The following is a 23,898-nucleotide window of genomic DNA, read 5'->3' as shown; positions in this document are numbered from 1 at the left end:
CCGCCTCCCGGGAACGGCGGAGCGAAAGCCGGACAACCATTTCCTCCTCGGGGCCGCGTGGGATGAGCTCGTGGTCGATAGATCTGAAGCTGAAGGACTCAAATATGCTGTCCAACATGTCGGAGAAGGTCGAAGATCGCCGGAGGTGAGCTTGGATGGCGGATGGGAGTGAAAGAGAATGGATTGAGGTGGCTAGGGTTTGGTTTGATGAGCGAATAGAGACGAATATATGTGGCTTCGATGCGGACCAACACGGCCCAGTACGGGCCAGACGGGCATGCCTTGACGTGTCCATATCCGGTCCATATTTAGACTGAACATGTGAGATGTCGGTCAGTCCATTCGTTTGAAACCCTTTAAAGGGTCGGATTGAACCGTGTTTTTATGACCGGACTGTGTCAGGCGTTTGAGACGGATGGGTCCGGGTATAGATGCTCTAACCCTTCACCCACACGCCGCACGTCCGAAGGAGAGTTAAAGAAATGGCGTCTTTGGCACACGTCGCGAGGTCGGCCCTCCGCCCGACGCCGCTCGCCGGCCGTGGCCTCGGCTCGCTCCCTCCCGTCACGCTCCCCAGCACCAGCCACCCGTGTACTCCTCCGCAGACACGTCCCGTAGATGGATGGATCAATGGGCGTGGGTGTGTGTTTCCGTTTATTTACATCGTGTTCAATTCAATTCCTGCAGATCAGATCGGTGGCGGCGGCGCCGGAGACGCTGCTACCCCTGCACACGGCGGTTGCGTCGGCGCACCTCAAGTCCTGCATCGCCGTCGACTCCGCCTGCTGGAGCTCCGGTGCTCCCAGCCTTGGGTACCACCGGTACTCCAATGTTAAGAAAGTATTTTTTTTAATGTTTTAAAAAATTCAGAAAACATTGTGGATGTTAACAATGGATGTGGCTATAAGCCTTAAAAATTTCAGGTCCAAGCTCAAAACAAACATTAAGAAACAAAAATGTAAAATCTAACATGAATAGACAAAAGCAAATTGACACTATTCAGATCTAGACTTTTTTTTTTCTCCATGTACATTTTAATTTTGGTCCTGAAATTTTAGGACATTTCTTGTGAATGATTATAACTTTTTTCGGAATATCTTGAAACATTTAAAAATGTTTTATAACATTGAAACACTGGAAATATTCCAAGGCTCGGAGCACTGGATACTTTCCTTCCGATCTCCCTAGGCAGACCAATTTGTACGTGCTGAGCGTTCTTGTACGGTCATGGATATCTGATCGTCATTCCACGTGTTCGTCTAGGAATAGATCACTTATAGGTGTAACTTGTAAATACGACCATTTAAACGCCTGCGAACTCATACGCGGACACTGACCGATCATGTCTTAAATCTGTTGGTTCACATCCAACTCTCCTCTATTTCAATCTCTAGATCCATACAATGTCATGTATAATAGATATCATATGTATTACTTACTATCTTGCTATTCGTTGTCGTCGGAGATGACTTGCTCAGCCCGAGCCGCTTGCGCTGCCTCCATCTCCTACCAACGAAGACGCCTAGCTTCCATAGCCGACTCCGAGCGGATGGAGTTTAGGATGACCTGTTGCTAAGCCCACAGATCCATGCCCTCCTCCATCGTCGACGCCTTCTCCCTCACACCCAGCGGCAACGCCTCCTCCGTCAGCTCCTGCTCCTTCTCCTTTTCCTCCTTCACCACCTCCTCCTTCTCGAAATCCTCCTCCGGATCCAGAGGTAGCCCTGCGGCCCTCCGGATCCGTACCTGCTCAAGGAGCCACAGATGGTTTCGTGCAAGCTATAGAAGCTCATAATGAACAAGAGCAGGCTGGATAGGGAGGAGTTAATGAGGGCGGCGATGGGGCGATCGGCCAAAGGGGTCACCCTATTGACGAACCCCTTTGCGAGGATACGGAAGATCACGTTGATCACCGTAATGGGACAGAACTGGCGAATCTCTGAGGCGCCAATGATCCCCGGGACCAAGGTGATCATCCCGTAGTTGAGGCGGCGGAGGCCGATGGAGCTTACGGATGTGATATCTACCCATTAAACGTGGTTATCATAGTTTTTTACAATCGTATCCAATCATGGTAACTTAGTTTTTTTAGAATATACATCCTTGGTTGCACATAGAATTTTGAAAAATACAAGGCCACTAACACTAATCACACAATATTAATGGTGTTTGCCTCATAGTACTACTCCCTCCGTCACAGTTTAGAAGGCAAGGTTAAATTTACGTGCATTTCCATAATAGACAATGTTTAGGACGCATTACATTTACTCCTAGCAGCTAATTAGTACCCCCGTTGTACTACTTCTAAATACATGGGTAGTGTGAATGCTATTTTTCAGCTCATCCCACAGCCAATCAATGACCGCCTAGGTTCTAAAGAATTTTCAAGCACGCCTTCTGAACCGTGACAGAGGGAGTAAGAAATGATGACATTAATTATCCCTTGCATGCATGCAGGAGTGATATCATTGGTTTGATGTGCATGAGAGAGAAAAATACATATTAATTTACACGACTAATAAGGAGACAAGTACATCTGGACATGGGTAGCCTGGCCCGACGACCCGACCCAGGCCGGGTCGGGCTTTGTGTTCGGGCCAGGCTCGGGCTTGAAAATCGGGCCTGGGTAGCAGTTCGGACCGGGCTCGGCTTACAAAAAATGGCAATTTACACGAAGGCCAGCCCGATATTCACCTTTTAAGTCCATTCGCGCCGGCCTCGGGCCTGAATTTGCGTTTTTTGGCCGAGTTGGGCTGGGCTCGGGCTTGGGATTTCCAGTTCGGGCTTTGTAAAGCTTGGCCCGAAGCCTGGCCCGACCCGGGATATGCCCAGGTTTAGAGACAAGCTATCTTGTAACATTAATTTAAAAAACATTAAATTTTTCCTTTATACGTGTAATATAAATTTATGGCTTTATATATAAAAATGAAATGAGTACTTTACATCATACTAGTATAGTACCTGTGCGTTGTCACGAGCTAACAAAACATGTGCACAAAAAAATGTCCTGTGACATGACTCATAGACTATTCACATGTGATGTTATCTCATAATAATAAAGCAGTAGATACTATTCACATATGATGTTATCTCATAATACTAAAGCAGTAGATACTATTCACATGTGATGTTATCTCATAATACTAAAGCAGTAGATACATGCATCTCATCGTCATCCTCTTTCATCCGTCTTCTCGACACAACACTCTACTTCCTTCCACGATCCTTTATCCTCCATGTTATCTTTCCCATCCTCCACCTTGCACAATAGTGTTAAGTGTCTTGTCCAACATAGGATGACCATCCCTAATAAAGATAATGTCAAGGGCAACCAATAGTGTTAAGTGTCTTGTCCTTGCGTGGATGTGTTTAGTTCGTCTAGTGCTTGACGCACATAGCGTAGATGCGTGCGTCTATGTGTACCGGATATATCAGAATCTGCTTTGTAAGAGGACTACCTCACAATCTTGTATCGTCCGACCATGTATTTTTTCGACTGTTGCTTTACCTATAAAGCAGGGCGAAAGGCTATTTTGGGATATGAAAATTTACATCGATATTTAATACTATGCAATCAAATTTCAAGATATTGTTTTGTAGCTTCTATCAAGATTTACGCAAGGGCACATTCCACACACCGAAATGTGATGATACTTGAATTATACATTACAATATTCAAAATGCTGCTCTAGTCACCAAGTTGTGCGACTGCACGGGCTTTTCAAAATAATGGCTTGTATCATGCTATAGGTACGACCGTACGATCAAGGATAAAAAAATACATTATATTTGAACCGGAAAAGCTATATGCTTTCACTCTCTGCCGAACCCTCTAGCAATGCTCTTGTCTCATTCTGATGGAATGATTCAACGGTCAGTGTTATACAGTCCATCACAAACTTCAAGCAAAGGACTATGCTCCCTACAACTCAAGATTTTAGCATTTTTGACTTCTTGAGCAACCAACCAACCAACATTAACATCTGCCTTCCAAAGTACAGCTGAACAATATCAAAGAAATAGATTGTAAGACACATATGTATGCAGCCTAGTAAACATGCCCGTGCGTTGTCACTGGGAATACACACAATTTCTATTAACCATTGTTGGCCGATTTGAGAAATTGTCTTTGGATAGTCAAGACCAAATTTAGTAATAATTGAGTCTAACATTGAAGGTAAGTTTATGAGTAAATTCAGGTTCAGATATTTCATCAAGCATCCGAAAGAAATCCAGCAAATATGAATCAGATGTCTTCAAATAAACTTATATTACTATTTTACTAATGCTAGATGTATTAATGTTCACGGTGGGCCTAACTTCCAATACCTATCTTTCAAACATTGAATATTGAGCTATCTTCCACAATTTGTACCTACATGGGGTTAACTTGATAAGAAAACAACTAAACATATTTATATTTCTAAAATGCTGCAAGAAGGATGCACATTCAGTATAATTTGAAAGGAAATTGTTTGTGTGTTACAACGAGAACATATAACACCTTATGTGTGACATATATCTTTAAGATCCTCATGCGCAGAAAAGAAGAGTCAAAAACATGATTCACTGGTACCATATGACTTCTAGACAGTAACAAACGAAGGAGAATACTTCTTTATCCATTCATTATTTGAAATATTGAAGAGGCTAACCAAATGCAACATTGATATAGAAAAAGGGCTGACCAAAAATGCAACGTACAAAAATAAATGAATCCAAAACATTTCTCAGATACAAAATACTACGCTTGTTATATTTACGAGAATTACTCGATTCCAAAAATATGGAACACCAAATCACAAAAGGAAGAGTAGAGTGTATCGTAGCAATTGGTGTATTCTGTCAACTCATAAATATATTTTGCTATCTTTCAGCTCATCGAATTCCAATACAAATGCTTGGGAATAGTTGTAAGCCTCCAGATCAAACTGGAACTCCTCTCCCTCCTCTAGTGCATCTACACCTGGTTCGTACCTAGCAAAAAAAAATCCACCATTTAAGTATAACTTGAATCAGTGTGGCTATGAAATCCAGATGAATTTGCCCGTACACGATCAAAATGTGATATAATTATAGGATGACAACAATAATAAATGTAGTACAGGTCAACCAAAATGCAAAATTCAACAGAAGACTGCAAGTTTCAAAAACCTGGAAAGAGATTATATAGTACTGTACAATATTTTAGGATCTTGTCCACACCACATGCCAAAAGAAATTTGTATAGAACTGAAGAAAATTAGGACGTTCTGCAGGTATGCTAGTACTAATATGCTAAAACACACACCACATACCAATATGCTAGTGCTAATCTAAAATGTCAGCTCTATATCTCTTGTGAATGTGTGATGCGTGCCTTAGGACCTCCTGTAGGTATGCCCTAGTTATGTGTGCGTTTTTCTTGGTGAGAAAGTTCTTGTTTTAGTCATAAAGGTAGAGCTGTCATCTTCTTCATCTACTATCTCTACTAAAAATGAAGCTTTGGGTGTCAGCAGTTGTCACTGAATTTTTAGATGACCAGTAATAAAGTTTGTTGCTTAATTTGGACTGCCAAGTGTAAGTTTTTCAAGTGTGTGGGTGTAGCAAGTAACATCTCTGAAACCTGAAAAAAAGAATCAAAACCGAATCCATTCTCTATGTCCTCACAATGCCTATGAATTTCACATAGTGGTAGTTTAAGCACCACACACATTGTCCATGCAAAAATAGGTGGAATAATACTAAATCTAAACTGAACTTATAAAATTTTAAAATCAAAGAGGATCGAAGCCCGCCGAAGCTGAGGCACCAGGATTCTCCTTCACGCCACCAGCCCGCCGGAGCAAATCCACAGTCCTGCTGATGAAGATCAACAGGAGAAAGGCTTGGGCCTAGGAGCCTTGCAAGAAGGGAAACACATGATCTTACAACAATTTAACGTACAATAGAACCTGTTTGAGATCATTTGGAGAAGAATTTCACATGATTATCCGTATGGCAGTTCCCCAAGCATACAACATACACGAGGTGTTATTTCAATCAGCTCTACAACTTCAACAAAATTCAGAGCAGAAAACATATTTCAGGCAGTTGTCAAGGATGTTCATCTCAGTGGTGGTGGCATCAAGCAACAGATATCACAGGCATTTAGACACAGCACAAGGAACGTAACAATTCATAAAATCATAAGGTTCCAGTTATGTAAAAACGCATAGAACTTGGACGGAAACAAAATTTGTTTATCCCAGGATGATTGCAAAGGTTACAACACTCGACCACACGCCCGCAAAAATCGGGGATCTAGAGAGAAAAAACAACCACACAAGGTTGTCATGGCAAGGGCCCTTTGATATGTTGCACCTCGCCAAGGCCAGATCCCCAGGGACAACAGGCAACCCCTACAGATGCTGCAGAAAAGCAACCATCCACCAACGACGACACACACGCACAACACACACACACACACACACACACTACATATCATGAAGAGACTGAAACTGGAACAACAACACACTAAGACAGATCGTAGCAGACACCTAGAGGTGGATCGAAGAACCGGAGCTAAGCTTCTACGACACGCACACACCAACAAATAGAATTTGCTATGGAATTGAAACCAGAAGTACTGATGTCATGTAAACTTGCTCGTTCTTGCATATTGACAAACCACGTGAAATCGTTTAACACGGAATACGACGGCAGGAAGAATGGCATATATTATACATTATATATCCACTCTGATGAGTGAAAAGAAAGGGGACTTTAAAAAATCATTTGAAAGACTCAACAAGGGAAGATTCGCAACAACCTCTTTAGTTAATAGCTGCATAATTGCAGGCACTCACCGCAAGCATTGTGAAGACAGATCCAAGCAATGCCATCACCAAGGCTGCAATTCAAATGGAGAAGGCCAAGGCATTAGAATGCATGAAGTTTTGGGGGTAAATTTAGTGAACTGCTATTATGGAAAAAAATAGAAGCAAGTGACAAGTACCAAAGTATGGAAAAGATAGAGCCACGACGACAGTTGAGAGGACAAGAACTGTCCTAACACACATTCCTGCAACGTAATTTTGCATCTTTTTAGGCAAAGCCTCCTCTATCGACAAGGCAACCAGTGTCATCGTCAAGGCATATTTGGTGTATGGATTCACAATCTGAAACCAAAGGGATCAAATGTGGGAATGAGCACTTGTATGCTTATTTTGATAGAAGTGGAATAACTATCTGTGGGTTTGGTTAATCATACCGTCATCCAAATGGCGATCTTGGAGGGAACATACTGTTGTGGCATGTTCAGTGTGAATTGCGACATCGTGGACTCGCCGAACATCAGAAACCCTGTGGCCACGACCCCAGAGTACACAATTGTGACCACTATAAAGTTGAAACGGTGGAGAATAGCACATGTTAGCATGTAGCAAAACAAATAACTGCAGAAGCAGAGCATAGTATGGTACTGTAGCGTTTCATTTGTCAAGTTCAGAACCTTACCAGAACAGGAGGACAAAAGGGAACTGCGAGCGCTCCTTCATTGATGAGTATATATTTGCGAAAACCAAGTGCCCTGAGAAGCAGTATCCATACAAACCAAGTGCCACTGGAAGGTGGGTCAGGTTCAGCGCACTACCAGAAGGGTGGAACCCAACTCCATCGCCAATATCAACCCAAAACAGGCACACAATGACTGTTAGGGTTGCAACCACGCCTCCAGCTGCGAAATTTCAGAAGAAGAAGGGTCATGAAGGATACATCACACGTTCAAAGATTAGGAGGGGGAGGCAATATGCAAGTATTAACTACTGTTGGTAGCAATCTAACGTTGCTATGGATGATTAGAATCAGGGAGAATCGGGAGAATAAGTGGCGATGCTAGTATTGACATCGTTGCAAAAAATTGTTTATGAACAATACAAAATTTATTCTAAAGATTCAAATTAGTAGTACTCACCAGAAAGATAGGAGAGGAGACTGAGATTTCTGAGCCAGACTGATGGGAGAATTGCCAAAGCCATTGATATCGCGAACAGGTTATGAGAGTTCAAGTAGATGCCGGTAAAAGCTAAATGCGCAGAAGGAAACACTGAAGACAAGCTGTCTCCTAGCAGTGTGATGTACTCCACGCAGCATGCCTATAAATAAGTAGCAAGTTACATCAGATATGCAAAAAACTAAACGTTTTCCAAACACAGTAGTACCAGTATTCAGAGACAGAACACTTACATAAAGTTCTAGATAAAGGACAACCTGCAAAAGAAACATGAGCAGCAATATGAGTGATGTGAATTTTGCTAAATCTGTACAATTAGGTGGACAATAGGTAAATACACATACCGATACAAATACTCGACCCGGGATACCGAAAGCGGCTCGTCCGATATCGGGGTATGTTTCAATGGTTGGCGAGCTGTCTATGCATCTCTTGAGAAGCAAACCGGTGTAGCATGAACATCCTCCCAACAAAGGAAGGAGGAGGAGGCTTAACCATCCCGCTTGTTTGATTCCAAAACACGTAGTGAGAATTCCAACACGGCACAAGACATTGAGACCTGAAGTAATGAAAAGAAACATTACAACAGAAAAAATTAGAGTACTCCATGATTTGAACTATGGGAAAACAAATTGAGATGAATCGAGTGGATATATGTACCGTTGATGACAGATTGTCCACTGCTACACTTGGAGGATGGCGGTGGGAGCTCAATGTAGTTGGATTTCAGGCACGACGATGTTGACCAAAAAACTCACACAAGCTAGCGATGAGCACGTGTTGTTCTTCTCCGACGCGACGTCGACACCGATATCGTACTCGCCGGAGATGAGATGGATGATGGAGATCGAGTAACCGACCCCATCGAGACGGGCGAGGCTGTCGACACCGACGAGGTCGAGGGTTGGATCAAGGGACTCCTCGACCTCGTTGACGCGGGTGAAGCCATCGCCTATCCGTGGGCGGCGCTTGAGTAGTAGGAAGAAGGCGAGCCTCGTGGACAGTTGCGCCGACGCCCCGCCGGCCGCCATGACGGCTCGGAACAGATCAGATCGCCCATGCGCGGCTCGTTCGCCACGGCCGACTGCACCACCGACGCGACTGCGCCCAACGCAACCGGGCACGAGCTCGAGTAGAACCCCGTGGACAGCTGCGCCGACGCCCCGCCGGCCGCCATGACGGCTCGGAACAGATCAGATCAGGGCACGAAGTGACGGTTTGAGGCGCGGGGGGGGGGGGGGGGCTCCGCCCGAAACTTACGACGTTGCCGCCAGCGGGGGGCGAATCCCGCGGGATCAGGCGCGGCCGATGGATCGAGGGGAGCGGCGGCGGCGGAGACCACGGCGGCGGGGGGCGGATCCCGCTGGTTTGAACCGCCGCCGATACGGGAGAGGCGAGGCGAGGCAGAGAGACGGGGTTTGGGCTACGAGAGGTTCTTGCGAGATGGTTTTTTTCTTCTGGTTAATAGTCTCGCTGGGAGAGGTGGGATGGTTCTTGCGAGATGGTTTTTTTCTTTCTGGTTAATAGTCTCGCTGGGAGCCGATTTTCTTTACGTGGGAGGTGGGATCGCTTGTCGATTTTTTTTATGTGGGAGGTGGGATCGCTGGGAGGTCGAACCATCCAGCTGGTTGAACCATCACGACGTTCGATCCTGCTTTAATAGTAGAGACTAATACATAGTATAACGTGTAGTAATTAGACTAATCCAGTGGTTAGCACTGGTCGGTCAGATTATCGCTCCAGGACACATTGGCAATTCCTTATCACAGGTGGATTAGTACTTTTCAAGTTTAAATGTTAATGATAAGGGCAATACTAAACATCGGTGCGTCGACCGAAAGTTTTGACGGTCAGCTGCCTGATACACGCGCGTATAGACAATTGAACCTAGCGTCATCTTTTTCCTCCCTCCTCGTCGTCAATCTCAGTCAACTCGTTCGTTGTGAGATGGAATTTTCTGTAGCCCCTCGTTACCTCCTCCTCCCTCCGGCCTCCTGCTTGCATCTTCGCGTGCCCGGCTCATTGTCATTGTCATCGCTCTTCGGCGAAGCTCGCCTCCGCTCCATTCTCATTCTCGGGGGCAACTGTTGTTCCTAGAAAAATGGCATCTCTCGGGGGAGCCGCGTGACGTCGTCGCTGGCCGGGCCGAGCTCCATGGATGCAGGTGCGACGTTCGCACTCGCCATGGATGGATCCCGCACACGCCGCTCGCGCACGCCATGGATGCAGCTCCGCCTCGTTGACGCATGGTGGATGTAGCAACAAATATATCAATAGTAGCAAAATCAAAGGACAACTGCAGCAAAACCATCTCACCGTCGCCGGTCTCAGCTTCGGCGTAATTGATGTAGCAAAAGAATTTGTCGGTGGTAGGAAAATCAAAGAATGGTTGCAGCAAAACATCTCACCATTTGTAGCAAAACAGTGGTTGTAGCAAAACTGTCCGCTGATTGTAGCTTTTTTCGTTGCCGGTTGTAGCAAAAACCAACAACGGTTGCAACAAAAAGTCATCGTCTCGGCCGTGATGGGTCGAAGCTGGACATAGCAAAAAGTTAACCGAACGTAGCAGAAAATCATAACACCAGCAACAATAAAATTCGTGGCCGCCGTCGCACCGTTCGTAGCCTCAATCTTCCATGGCTCGGGCGGCCATGGAGGCATCCAGTTGTCGGTGGACAAGGCGACGAGCACACCCCTATTGTGGACGACCATGGAGAGGGGTGCATCTGGTACATGCGGTCCACGCACGACACAAACAAGGCCTATTAGAGCATCTCCAGCCGCGCCCCAACAGGCCCCTCCCAGGGCATTTTTTTGTCGCCGGCGGGGAATAAATGCCCCAGTTGCGCCCCCAGGAGCCCGTTTTTCGCCGGTTATGGCCGAAATTGGCCCTGGCGGTTCCAGACCGAACCCAACGCGTTGGGGGACGTCCGGAAGCGCCGACGCTATTATTTACATGCAACAGGCCCACTGTCAGCCTCCCACTCCCTCTCTCTCCTCTCTCTCTCTCTTGCATGCAACATGCCTACCCACGCATTCCACTCGCCCATTTCATTTTTTTTCCTCTCATCTCTCTTGTCTTCTAGTGTTGGATGGGGCATGGCCGGAAAACTCCACCCCCATGCCAAAATTCTCGCCGGCATGACCCCAACTAGCTGAAAAAGTGGCTCCTCGGGGAGGGGTGAGCAACGCGTGGAGGTGCTCTTAGGCGATGATGGCGGCGACTACCAGCTACCGGCGGCCATGGAGACGAGGACCACCTCCTGGCTTCGGGTGGGAAGGACATAAAGATGCAGTAGAATATGGATGAAGATGAGGAAGAAAGAAATAAGAACACAAGCCACGGACAGTGCGTGGACCTTCAACAGGCATGCGTGAAAGATGAGGCTATTCAAGGCTTTAATTAGCAATAGATCGAACGACCAGCATGCGACCGGCGGAAGACTCGACCGACACATCGGGTATAAATATCTTCTATTCTTAAATAGTTAGAACTCACTACCCAATTTTCCTACCCATGTAGCGATGCCATATCATTAAGTCATGCATGTAGTCATAAGTTACTTTTTTCGTTATTCTCTTCATTCGAAACATACCCTCATGCATGAATTTTTTCTAGATAATTAAGCAAGACATTTTATAATGTTTTTTTTTCATTAACATCTGTTTTCTAACATTTATTCATATATTTTTTAACAAGTTTTCCACAGCAACGCGCGGGACCTCGTTTATTTTACCTAATGATAATGACAAATCTATCGCCGGGAGACCAAATAGTGAGTGACTTTTTTTATTCAAGCATTTTCTTCCATTAATTCTCCTCGGCGGCAAGGGGACAAAATGATCGTAAACTTACACTCGATAGAACTTTTCCATCAGTCCTTTTTTAATAAAATGATACTGCTGTCCTTTCCCGGCCGGCAGCAAATTCTTGCGGCAAATCAGGTTGTGGTGCATGTCGGCCGCTGCCTACCAACAAAACATCGTTTCGTTGTCAAGGATAAAATGTAATCTCAGAACACACCTGGCTGCGGCATTGCCTGTCTGCTTCCTCTGCGCATGTGTTTGTCTGAGTCTGACCTAGCTGCTGCTCCTTCTTCCTTCCTAGCGTCATCCGGTACGTAAAGCTAAAGCCTACACTGAAACGTTGTACTAATCCAACAATAGTACTAATCACCAGAGTAGTTAATTAAGAACCATCTAGCATTGGAATCGCGTGTTAAATGCAACTCAAATATGAAGCCATGCATGCATGCGCGCAGCATGCTCTGTCCAGGAAGAAGCAGAATCCACAGATGAACTAACTAAACTACTACTGTACCTCGTATAGGTTAATGACTGATTGATGTTGTGCAACCTTAACCTTATAATACTACACCGCCAATTAACTAGTGTATATGTCGTTCGGCATGCATACGTCTGCTGGCTGCTACGTGCTTATCATACACTGACTCAGTTCCAAAATAGATGACGCTTGTGTCTTCTTCTTCGAAAAGGAGGTCGGTCGATCCAGACCCCTAGCCTTTGCATCAATGTAATGCATACATAAAACTAGAGTAGTACTTACATAACATAGATATATAACTATGAAAAAATCGTATCATTAGATTGGCCATAAAAAACTAGTTTCACAACATAAACATTTATTTGATTCCCTTTGCGCCATACATCCTCATACAAGAGGTTGCGGTCAATGTACAAAGTAAAACACAACACTATCTGTTTTAGTACTAGTATATAATAATTAACGGAGTGATCACCACGAAACTCATCAACAATTTAAAGTAGGTACATACACATAGCAACAACTTCTTCCATACGGAGGAAGGGGGGCACTAGTTTATCCCCATCTCTGACCCTTTCCTGCGCCCGCAGAATCGCAGCCATGCACGGAGGGTAACAAGCCCAGGTTCGGCTCACCATTTCTCTTGCCATCCTGCTCTCACCACGGCGACGCCCCTATATAAGCGTTAACGCGGCCGTGCGTAGGAGCAAGACCAAGTTAAATCCGCTTGCAAAGAGCCAAAGACAAAGACAACCTAGAGCTACGAGAGAGACACAGCACGCACGCCATGTCGTCGACGTCGTCCAGCTCCAAGCCGAAGGGAGCGGGCGGCCTCCGGGGCCCCAGGCCGCAGCCGCTGAGCCTGTCGTCCCGGCCGTCCAAGAAGCCGCGCGTCGGCGGCCACGCCGGGTCAGCCGGGCCCGTGATCGTGTACGAGCGCACGCCGAGGGTCGTCCACGCCGACCCGCACGAGTTCATGGCCGTCGTGCAGCGGCTCACGGGCAATTGCAAGCAGCGGGCAGCGACGAGGGACTGCAGGGCCTCGACGTCGACGGCCGCGGACGCCTTCGTTCTCACTCTTGGTCAGCAGCAGCAGCGTGTGCCGTGTGGGGGTGATCATCCGGCACCGGCTGCTGCTGCCGCCGCTGCATCATCGCTGTTGTCCCCGAGCAGCTTCTTCTTGTCCCCGACCACCATGCAGGCGATACGAGAGCTCATCAGCTGAGGCGACAGTGCTTTGTCCGACTCGATCAGCTTGTGAAAACTGAAGATCGATCGGACCGGGCGATGGTCAAGCATATAAATGCACACTGCTCATATGTGTAGTTATTTTGGTTTCTTCACCGATTTTCTTTCTCAGTCTATCTGTCACCACTGTACAATTGTGATTGATTATGTTGATTATAGGTTGGATTCATTGTCTCAAATCTCACTTATGATTATTTTTGAGCATAACTGAAATGTCTGAAACTTCGATAATTCCGGTTTTGACGTCTTTGGCCCGAACCGCCGCGAGATCGGCCCTCCTCTCGACGGCCGCAGCCTCGGCTCGACACTGTCGTCTCGCTCTGTGACGACCGAAGAACTCTAGAAGGGAGATCGGCCGCACAAGAGGGGAATTGGAGTAGGTGAGGAGAGCAAGGGAAAGACAGACGAAGGGGGATGACATCGGTTTTAGTATTCTCTCTTTTCATACCAAGTTCAGTGATACACACGGGAGTTAAGTACTCACGCACACAAGCCGCAGGCGGCCAAAAACCCACAGGTTTCAGACCCAACTCTCTCCTCACTATTACATGTTCACTGATACATTTGTATCAGGTGTGACGGTTTTCTCCCCTTGAGGTTCCACTTCCTCTGTCCAGCAAGGTGTCTCCGGGTAACGGTGTCGCAGCACATTGTAGTCTTTCCAGGTTGCCGACTCCGAAGAAAGTGTAGACCATTGGACACGCACCTGGACGACCGAGCTGTTGCCCTTCTTGACCATCCTTCGATCCAGAATGACAATTGGTTGGAGTGGTGCTGCGATGAGGTCTGGTGCGCGAGGTAGCTCGGAGAAGACTCGTGAGTAATCCGATGTGAAGGGCTTCAGTTATAACACATGAAAGACTGGGTGGATAGGGTTGTCGTCCGGTAGTTGCAGCTTGTAGGCCATGGTGCCAATGCGTTGCAATAGTTCTGCAACGAGCCGAAGAACTTGTACGCAAGCTTGGGGCAGGGACGGTTGGTCTTTGTCGATTGTACGTACAGATGTAGTTTGAGTAGTACCTGTTCTCCTTCATGAAACGACCGCTCGGTACTGTGCTGTGATAACCTGGCTTATTAGGGATGATAGACTACTCATATCAATAAGGAATTCCTTCTTTTCCGGGAGCCCATTTGAACAGAACTCCCAGGTTAAGCGTGCTCAGCTTGAAGTAGTTCCGGAAAGTTGATCCCGGATGCGCATGAGAGAGGACAAAGTGCGCAGAAAAGACTAGTATTGATATGTGAGGCCAGTCTAGATCCTGCCAGTAGTAACGACCGTCGGCGGGTGTGTCCGGGGCGTTACATGTGCTTATCAGTCTTCTGCTTGAAGCGGTTCTAAGTGCATGCGAGTTGCATCCTCAACGCGTTGTGGGTGGGAGGTTCTAAGTGCGTGCCAGTTGCATCCTCAACGCGTTGTGGGTGGGAGGTTCTAAGTGCGTGCCAGTTGCATCCTCAACGCGTTGTGGGTGGGAGGTTCTAAGTGCGTGCCAGTTGCATCCTCAACGCGTTGTGGGTGGCCCAGTCCAGCTCCACGCTTGTTTCTGCCGGCAACTTGGCGGCGAGTGTTGGCAGGCCCTCGAGATTGGGCTCTTTCCCATACAACCCTTGGAAGGGGGAAGTGCTCAGTGAGGAGTGGTAGGTGGTATTATACCAGAACTCTGCCGTCGACAGTCACTTGCGCCATTTGGAGGGTATGTCGTGGACGGCGCAACACAAATAGATCTCGAGGCATTGATTCGCCTGCTCCGCCTGCCAGTCGGTCTGCGGATGGTATGCCATGGAGTAGGTCAGTGATAGCTGAGGATTTTCTTGCGTGTAAGGATAGCTATGATGTTGAGAAATTACTGCTCAAGTGGAAAGAAAAATCTCTGAACGCTAGGATGAAATACGACCCGAAGTTTGCTACTTCGCATATCTTTGTGACCGATAAGGATTATAAATTCTCTGTCGACCCTGAGTTAATCACTCTGGTCGAATCTGATCATTTTCACGGTTATGAGTCTGAAACGGCTGTAGCCCATCTTACCAAACTGCACGATATAGCCACCCTATTCACTAGTGAGGAAAAGAACCGCCACTACTATATCCTCAAGTTGTTCCCTTTCTCGCTAAAGGATGATGCTAAGACTTGGTTCACTTCTCTTGCTCCTGGCTGTATGCGTAGCCCCGAGGATATGATCTACTACTTCTCTGAAAAATATTTCCCTGTCCATAAGAAGCAAGCTGCCTTGCAGGAAATATACAACTTTGTGCAAGTTGAAGAAGAGAGTCTCCCACAAGCTTGGGGGAGGCTCGTCCAGCTGCTGAATGCTTTGCCCGATCACCCTCTTGAGAAGAATAAAATACTTGATATCTTCTATAATGGACTTACCGATGCTTCTAGAGACCACCTACATAGTTGTGCTGGTTGTGTTTTTAGGGAACGAACTGTAGAACAAGCTGAGATCCTATTGAATAATATCTTGTGCAATGAGAATGCTTGGACTATTCCCGAACCACCTCCGAAGCCAACTCCGAAGAAAACAGGTATTCTATTCCTCAGTCCTGAAGATATGCAAGAAGCTAATAAATTTATGAAAGAGAAAGGCATTAAATTTGAAGATGTCAAAAATCTACCACCTATCGAAGAGATCCATGGTCTTGATAACCCGATAGAGGTAGTAGAAGTAAATTCTCTGCGTAGATTCGATAAGAGTGATATTCCTTCTGATAAGCCTGCTAGCTTATGCCTGGATGAATTTGATAACTTCGTTGCCAAACAACAAAGTTTCAATGATTATGTTAGTAGACAATTGGAACAGAATGCTCGTATGCTTAGTCATTTAAGTGCTTGTGTGGACAGAAATGTCAATGATCTTAAGCTTCTAAGTAAACATGCCTCTATGGTTACTACTCAAGTAGAACAAGTACTTAAGGCTCATAATAACTTGCTCAATGAGTTGAATGACAATTCTGTTAGAGTCGTCATTAGAGGCGGTAGAATGACTCAGGAACCTTTCTATCCTAAGGGTCATCCTAAGAGAATTGAACAGGATTCTCAAGAAGTTAGCACTGATGCACCTAGTCATCCTAGAAAGAAGAAGAGAGATGATAGGAACCTGCACGCTAGCAACCCTGATGCTGTTACACCTGAGAGTCCAAACGATGTCTCTGTCTCTGATGCTGAAACGCAATCTGGTGATGAACATGAGCCTAATGATAATATCAATAGTGATGTTCATGATGATGCTCAACCTAGCAATGATAAGGATGTGGAGATTGAACCTGTTGATCTTGATAACCCACAGCCAAAGAATAGAAGATACGATAAGAATGACTTCGCTGCTAGGAAGCATGGTAAAGAAAGGGAACCATGGGTTCAGAAACCCATGCCCTTTCCTCCCAAACCATCCAAGAAAAAGGATGATGAGGATTTTGAGTGCTTCGTTGAAATGATTAGACCTGTCTTTCTGCAAATGCGTTTGACAGATATGCTCAAAATGTCTTCGTATGCTAAGTACATGAAGGATATTGTGACTAATAAAAGGAGGATACCCGAGGTTGAGATTTCCACCATGCTCGCTAATTATACCTTCAAGGGTGGAACTCCTAAGAAACTAGGTGATCCCGGAGTGCCCACTATACCTTGCTCCATTAAAGGCAACTACGTTAGAACTGCTTTATGTGATCTTGGACCCGGTGTTAGTGTTATGCCTCTCTCTCTTTATCGTAGGCTTGAACTGGATAAGTTGACACCCACTGAAATCTCTGTGCAAATGGCCGGCAAATCAACTGCTTTGCCTATCGGCATTTGCGAGGATGTGCTAGTTGTGGTTGCAAATGTCACTATCTTAACACACTTTGTTATTCTGGATATCCCCGAGGATGATGCCATGGCGGTCATCCTTGGAAGACCCTTTTTAAACACTGCATGGGCTGTTATAGATTGCAACAAAGGCAATGTCACTTTCCATGTCAATGGTAATGAGCATACGGTGCAATTTCCGAAGAAACAATATCGAGTACATTGCATCAATGCTATCGAAAAAACTTCATCGATTCTTATTGGGAGCTTTGAATGCCCTATACCTCATGTTAAGATGAAGTATGATTTGATTGTTGAGGATATGCACATCCCCATTGAGGTGACCGAGTGACTATTTGAAAATTCTCTGTTCTCTTTTGCGATTCGAAAAAGTTTGTCAAGGAGACTTGATCAACCTCATTGACGGATTTCTTTCGATGACCGTGAGATGGATGAATCGAGGAGTCACAAACCTCTATTCCAAGCTTTCACCTTCGGTTGCTTAGAAGAAAAATGATAGATTTAGTTTAGTTTTCCCTGTTTTCTATTTTAGCGTCCCGTGGAAAAGTACCCCGAAAATAAAATTTCTCCGAATGCCGTGAAAATAAAGTATGATTTTTTCTGGAATTTTTGAAAAATACCGAGACGAAGAGCTAGTCTGGGGGCTGCACCAGTGGGCCACAAGCCCTGGAGGCGCGGGCACCCCCTGGTCGCGCCACCCAGGCTTGTGGGGCCCACGTGCACCCCATCCACTCATTCTAGCTCCCATCTGATTCTCCTACCTCCAGAAAAAATCGTTTCGCAGCTCAAACCTGTGTTCTTGCTCTTCTTGCTGGGATTTTTGATCTCCTTGTGCAAAGCACCATTCACCAAACTGTTTTGGGGAAATTGCTCCTTGGTAAGTGACTCCTCCATTGGTCCAATTAGTTTTTGCTCTAGTGCCTTATACATCGCATATTTTTGCTGCCTTGGTGACCATGTTCTTGAGCTTTGCATGCTAATTTTAGCTGGTCCCAAGTAGTTTTGATGCGTAATATGGCTTCTAGGCACTTGTGGGAGTAGTTGCTACGAGTTTCGTTGGGCCTTATTCACTTTTTCTTAGAGTCACTAAAATTTCAGAAATTTTCAGAGATAGAAAAGGGAAAAGATGAGGAGGTTCTTAAGAGGCTCTTCAAGCCGTGACCCCAAGGATGATGGAAGTGAGAAGAAGAAGCCCAAGGATGATGGAAGGAGGTAGAAGTTCGAGCATGCGAGTGGCCAAGCGATGTGTTCTTACGCGCCACGTACTTTATGAGGACTTTTATTACTTGGTGGAGAACGCAGGCCTTACCGCCTTCGTTGAAGATAAGTGTCCGCAATACCTCCTCCTCACTAATATCTTCGTGCAAAGCTTTAACTTCTATCCGAGGAAGAATCCTCCTATGGTTGAGTTCAAATTATATGATATCCCCCAGCGCATGTCACTCCAGGATTTTTGTAATGTTTGCAAATTGCCTTTTGTTGGGGACATTCATGAACCTCGTCCATGGGACTTGGAGGCTTTCATAGATACTATTGTTGTAGGAGAGGAGAGAGGAGTGTCTTGCGCCAGAGCTGCTAGCATACATTTTCCCGTGCTTCGGTACTTCTCACTATTCGTGGGAAAATGTTTGATTGGTCGTGGGAAAGCTGGGTCCTTAGCTCCCCAGATCTTGTGGTCTTGCGCGAAGCCCTTTATAATGACAAAACTTATAGCTTGGGCGCTATAGTAGCTCAATGGTTGAACACGAACCGTTCTAAAGGCGTCGTCTATGGAGGTATCTATGCTACTCGTCTTGCTAGACATTTTGAGATACCTATTAGACTGGACGAGGAAGAAGAGATTCTTCTTCCCGAGAGATATCTAGATTATGATAGCATGGTTCTCCATGACTTTCTTGATAGAGATATAAATAGAAGGATGATTTATAACCTGGTATTTAGTCAGGGTACTCGTGAGACTATTACTTTGCCTGCTCCTTCTTTGTTCAATCTTCATGCAGGTAGGTACATTATTATGCCCTCAGACATCTACGCATATTGGGGCATAGCCCAACCACAGGTGCCCGTGCCCGAGCCACCAGTCGAGTACCAGACGCCAGTTTATCAGTGGGAGCTAGAGGAGCTCACACAGAAGTGGCACCCTCAATCCACTCCGGAGTACCCCAGAGCTGGTTATTTCCCTCCTTGGGAGCAGACCAATTTAGGCCAAAAGCCTAAGCTTGGGGGAGTAAGTGTTTCTCACCGACTTTACATTCTTGCTTATGCTTTCACTTTGTTTGTCGGTGTTCACACTTTGACACTGTATCATCCATGCTAGTTTATTTTCTTTTTCTCGTTTTCTTTTCGTGTGTCTGACTAGTTTGAGAAAACCCAAAAATATTTTCTTGTTCTTCTTTTGCTTGTTGGGAGCTTTCCCGTGTAAATAGTTTTCTTTTTCTTTGGGTCAAGGTAGAAGACCATGGTTACAATGTTTAGTGGCTCTCGCATGCATATCTGTTTATCTGTCAAAGAGCCATATTACTTTGTCTTCTCCTTTGTGTTTGCCTGCAGATTCCAGCTTAGTCCAATGCACGAGCACTCTTATTATTGTTCACATCATTCGGGCGTGCAAGTGAAAGGCAATAATGACGATATATGATGAAGTGACTGAGCCTGGAAAAGCTGGTATGAACTCGATCTATTTGGTTTTTGTAAATATGACTAGCTCATCGTTCCTGATTCAGCTTTGTTGTGAGAGAAACATGTTTGCAATGACAACTTAGAGATCATAGTTTCTGATGCCATGCTTAATTAGCTAGGAGCTTATAATGGTTTGTCTTGGATGCCAACATGAATTTTGAGATGACTATGATGTAGTATGATAGGATGGTATCCTCCTTTGAATGTTTCAAGTGGCTTGACTTGACGCATGTTCATGCATGTAGTTGAAACAAAATCAACATAGCCTCTATGATATTCATGTTCATGATGATTTATGTCCTACTCATGCTTGCACTCAATGTTGGTTAATCTCAATGCATTTTGATGACTGTTGTCGCTCTCTAGTTGGTCGCTTCCCAGTCTTTTGCTAGCCTTCACTTGTATTAAGCGGGAATACTGCTTGTGCATCCACTTCCATAAACCCAAAGTTGTTCCTTATGAGTCCACCATACCTACCTATATGCGGTATCTACCTGCCGTTCCAAGTAAATTTGCATGTGCCACTCTCTAAATCTTCAAGAAATAATCTGTTTTGCATGCCCGAACTGCTCATGTGGTGACAGGGGGCTATCAGTATCTTCCATGCTAGGCGTGCTATCCTCAATATGTGTTTATTTACTATCGTTCACGAGAAAGGGTCGGTAATTGGAATGCCCAGTTCCATGCTCAAATCGAAAAGATAATTGCAAACAAAACTCCCCCTGGATTGATGTTGGTATGGACGGCACCCGAGTATTCGGCTAGTCGTGGAGTGTGATTGATCGGTGGTGGGGGAGTCAAAACTTTACTTTTCTGTTTGGGAACCGCCTATAGCATGTGTAGCGTGGAAGATGGTGAAAACTCTTAGCCATTGCGTTCACAATGAAAGCATGCCATCCAAAATTATTATCTCTGTTTTCAAAGCTTGAGCTCTAGCACCTCTGCAAATCAATGCTTCCATCTGCGAAGGGCCTGTCTATTTATGTTCCTGTTGAGTCATCCTCTTCTTATAAAAGCACCAATTAGAGAGCACCTCTGTCATTTTTATGCTTTGCTTTTGACTGATATTGAGTATGACTGTGACTGGATCTTCTTTGCCATGAATTATAATGTTTAGTCAGCGCTTGGTCTTTAAAGGTGCTCTCCATTTATGTTTTGCGGTCTCAGAAAGAGCTAGTGAGATACCACATGTTCGTACTGCTTCATGATTGTTTTGATTGAAGTGTTGACGTTTGAGACTTATTATTATTGCTCGCTAGTTGATTATGCCATTGATATGAGTTTACCGTGAGACCTAGATGTCATTTGCTTATGTGGTTTGTTTGTGATCTTGCTGAAATTCTGGATATGAGTTAGACATAGTTGCAACAACAAGATCAAACAGAGTTCGTAAAAGTTTTTCTTTTGTCTCTTTCAGTTCGTCAACTGAATTGCTTGAGGACAAGCAAGGTTTTAAGCTTGGGGGAGTTGATACGTCTCCATCGTATCTACTTTTTCAAACTCTTTTGCCCTTGTTTTGGACTCTAATTTGCATGATTTGAATGGAACTAACCCGGACTAACGCTGTTTTTAGCAGAGTTGCCATGGTGTTGTTTTCGTGCAGAAATAAAAGTTCTCGGAATTACCTGAAAATTTACAAAGAATTTTTGTGGAATATATAAAAAATACTGGCGTAAGAATCAGCGGAGGAAGTGGAGCGTGGAGCCCACAAGCCCAGCAGGCGCGTGCCCCCCTGGCAGGCTTGTGGGGCCCATAAAGCTCCACCGCCTCCAAATCCAGCTATATTTAGTCCGTTTCGCCCGAAAAAAATCAAGGAGAAGAGTTCATCGCGTTTTACGATACGGAGGCGCCGCCACCTCCTGTTCTTCATCTGGAGGGCAGATCTGGAGTCTGTTCTGGGCTCCGGAGAGGGGAGATCGTCGCCATCGTCATCACCAACCTTCCTTCAACGTCAATTCCATGATGCTCTTCACCGTTTGTGAGTAATCTCATCATAGGCTTGCTGGACGGTGATGGGTTGGATGAGATCTATCATGTAATCGAGTTAGTTTTGACGGGGATTGATCCCTAATATCCACTATGTTCTGAGATTGATGTTGCTACTACTTTGCCATGCTTAATGCTTGTCACTAGGGCCCGAGTGCCATGATTTCAGATCTGAACCTATTATGTTCTCGTCAATATATGTGTGTTCTTGATCCTATCTTGCAAGTTGTAGTCACCTACTATGTGTTATGACCCGGCAACCCCGGAGTGACAATAGTCGGAACCACTCCCGGAGATGACCATAGTATGAGGAGTTCATGTATTCACCAAGTGTTAATGCGTTGGTCCGGTTCTTTATTAAAAGGAGAACCTTAATATCCCGTAGTTTCCATTAGGACCCCGCTGCCACGGGAGGGATGGCCAATAGATGTCATGCAAGTTCTTTTCCCTAAGCACGTATGACTACATACGGAATACATGCCTACATTACATTGACGAACTGGAGCTAGTTACTTATCTATCCGTGTTATAACTGTTGCATGATGAATAGCATCCGGCATAATCATCCATCACCGATCCAATGCCTATGAGTTTTTCCTACTAGTCCTTGCTACGTTACATTGCCGCTACTGCTGTCACTTCTGCTACTGTTACTCTGTTGCTACTGTTGTTACTTTGCTGCTACTGCTGCTATCATACTACTCTGCTGCTGATACTTTGCTGCAGATACTAAATCTTTCAGGTGTGGTTGAATTGACAACTCAACTGCTAATACTTGAGAATATTCTTTGGCTTCCCCTTGAGTCTAATCAATAAATTTGGGTTGAATACTCTACCCTCGAAAACTGTTGCGATCCCCTATACTTGTGGGTTATCAGACTTCTCTAAGATTTCTAGGCCCCTTACTAATCTCTTGCAAAAGGATATTCCTTTTGTTTTTGACGATGATTGTGAGGAAGCCTTCGAAATACTTAAGAAGGCCTTGATAACTGCACCTATTGTTCAACCATCTGATTGGAACTTATCTTTTGAAATCATGTGTGATGCTAGTGATTATGCTATTGGTGTTGTCCTACCGCAAAGAGTTGATAAAAAGTTGAATGTTATTCACTATGCTAGTAAAACTCTAGACAGTGCCCAAAGAAACTATGCTACTACGGAAAAGGAATTTTTAGCAGCCGTGTTTGCATGTGAAAAGTTCAGGTCTTACATAGTTGATTCCAAAGTCACTATTCACACTAATCATGCCGCTATTAATTACCTCATGGAGAAGAAAGACGCTAAACCTAGACTTATCAAATGGGTTCTCTTGCTACAAGAATTTGATTTGCACGTTGTCGACAGGAAGGGTGCTGATAACCCCGTAGCAGATAACTTGTCTAGGTTGGAGAACGTTCTTGATGACCCACAACCTATTGATGATATCTTTCCCGATGAGCAATTGAATGTTATCAATACTTCACGTAGTGCACCGTGGTATGCTCATTATGCAAACTATATCGTTGCCAAATATATACTACCTAGTTTCACATACTAGCAAAAGAAGAAATTTTTCTTTGACTTGAGACATTACTTTTGGGATGATCCTCACCTTTATAAGGAAGGAGTAGATGGTGTTATTAGGCGTTGTGTACCTAAACATGAATAGGGACAAATCCTACAGAAGTGTCACTCTGAGGCCTACGGAGGACACCATGCGGGAGATAGAACTGCACACAAGGTATTGCAATCAGGTTTCTATTGGCCCACTCTCTTCAAGGATGCTCGTAAGTTTGTCTTGTCTTGTGACGAATGTCAAAGAATAGGTAATATCGTAAACGTCAGGAAATGCCTATGAATTATTCACTTGTCATTGAACCATTTGATGTTTGGGGCTTTGATTATATGGGACCTTTTCCAAAATCCAACGGATATACTCATATC

General features: G+C 45.0%; 1 protein-coding gene across 1 annotated transcript; it reads right to left on the bottom strand.

Annotated features, from left to right (window-relative positions):
* Window positions 1-1,572: 1,572 nt before the first annotated feature.
* Window positions 1,573-9,003, bottom strand: LOC123450807 (amino acid transporter AVT1C-like). The gene is made up of 10 exons (XM_045127892.1): window positions 8,781-9,003; window positions 8,633-8,725; window positions 8,317-8,531; window positions 8,206-8,229; window positions 7,934-8,114; window positions 7,477-7,696; window positions 7,232-7,367; window positions 6,977-7,139; window positions 6,828-6,871; window positions 1,573-1,746 (listed from the first exon to the last, which is right to left on the bottom strand). Exons 1-10 carry the CDS (start codon window positions 9,001-9,003, stop codon window positions 1,573-1,575), a joined length of 1,473 nt encoding a protein of 490 aa, XP_044983827.1.
* Between the last annotated feature and the right edge of the window lie 14,895 nt (window positions 9,004-23,898).

Source organism: Hordeum vulgare, chromosome 4H (genome assembly GCF_904849725.1).
Source record: "Hordeum vulgare subsp. vulgare chromosome 4H, MorexV3_pseudomolecules_assembly, whole genome shotgun sequence".
NCBI lineage: Eukaryota > Viridiplantae > Streptophyta > Magnoliopsida > Poales > Poaceae > Hordeum > Hordeum vulgare.
Note: the sequence above shows the minus strand (reverse complement) of the source record. Positions and strands in the feature narration are given on the sequence as shown.

Bases quoted from the DNA above. Each gene is read 5' to 3' on its own strand.
- LOC123450807 (XM_045127892.1), bottom strand. From the start codon at position 9,003: ATGGCGGCCGGCGGGGCGTCGGCGCAACTGTCCACGAGGCTCGCCTTC. The intron at 7,697-7,933 runs GTGAGTACTACT...GAAATTTCGCAG, and splicing joins TCTCCTCTCCTATCTTTCTG to CTGGAGGCGTGGTTGCAACC. The intron at 6,872-6,976 runs GTACTTGTCACT...TTTGAATTGCAG, and splicing joins TCTATCTTTTCCATACTTTG to CCTTGGTGATGGCATTGCTT.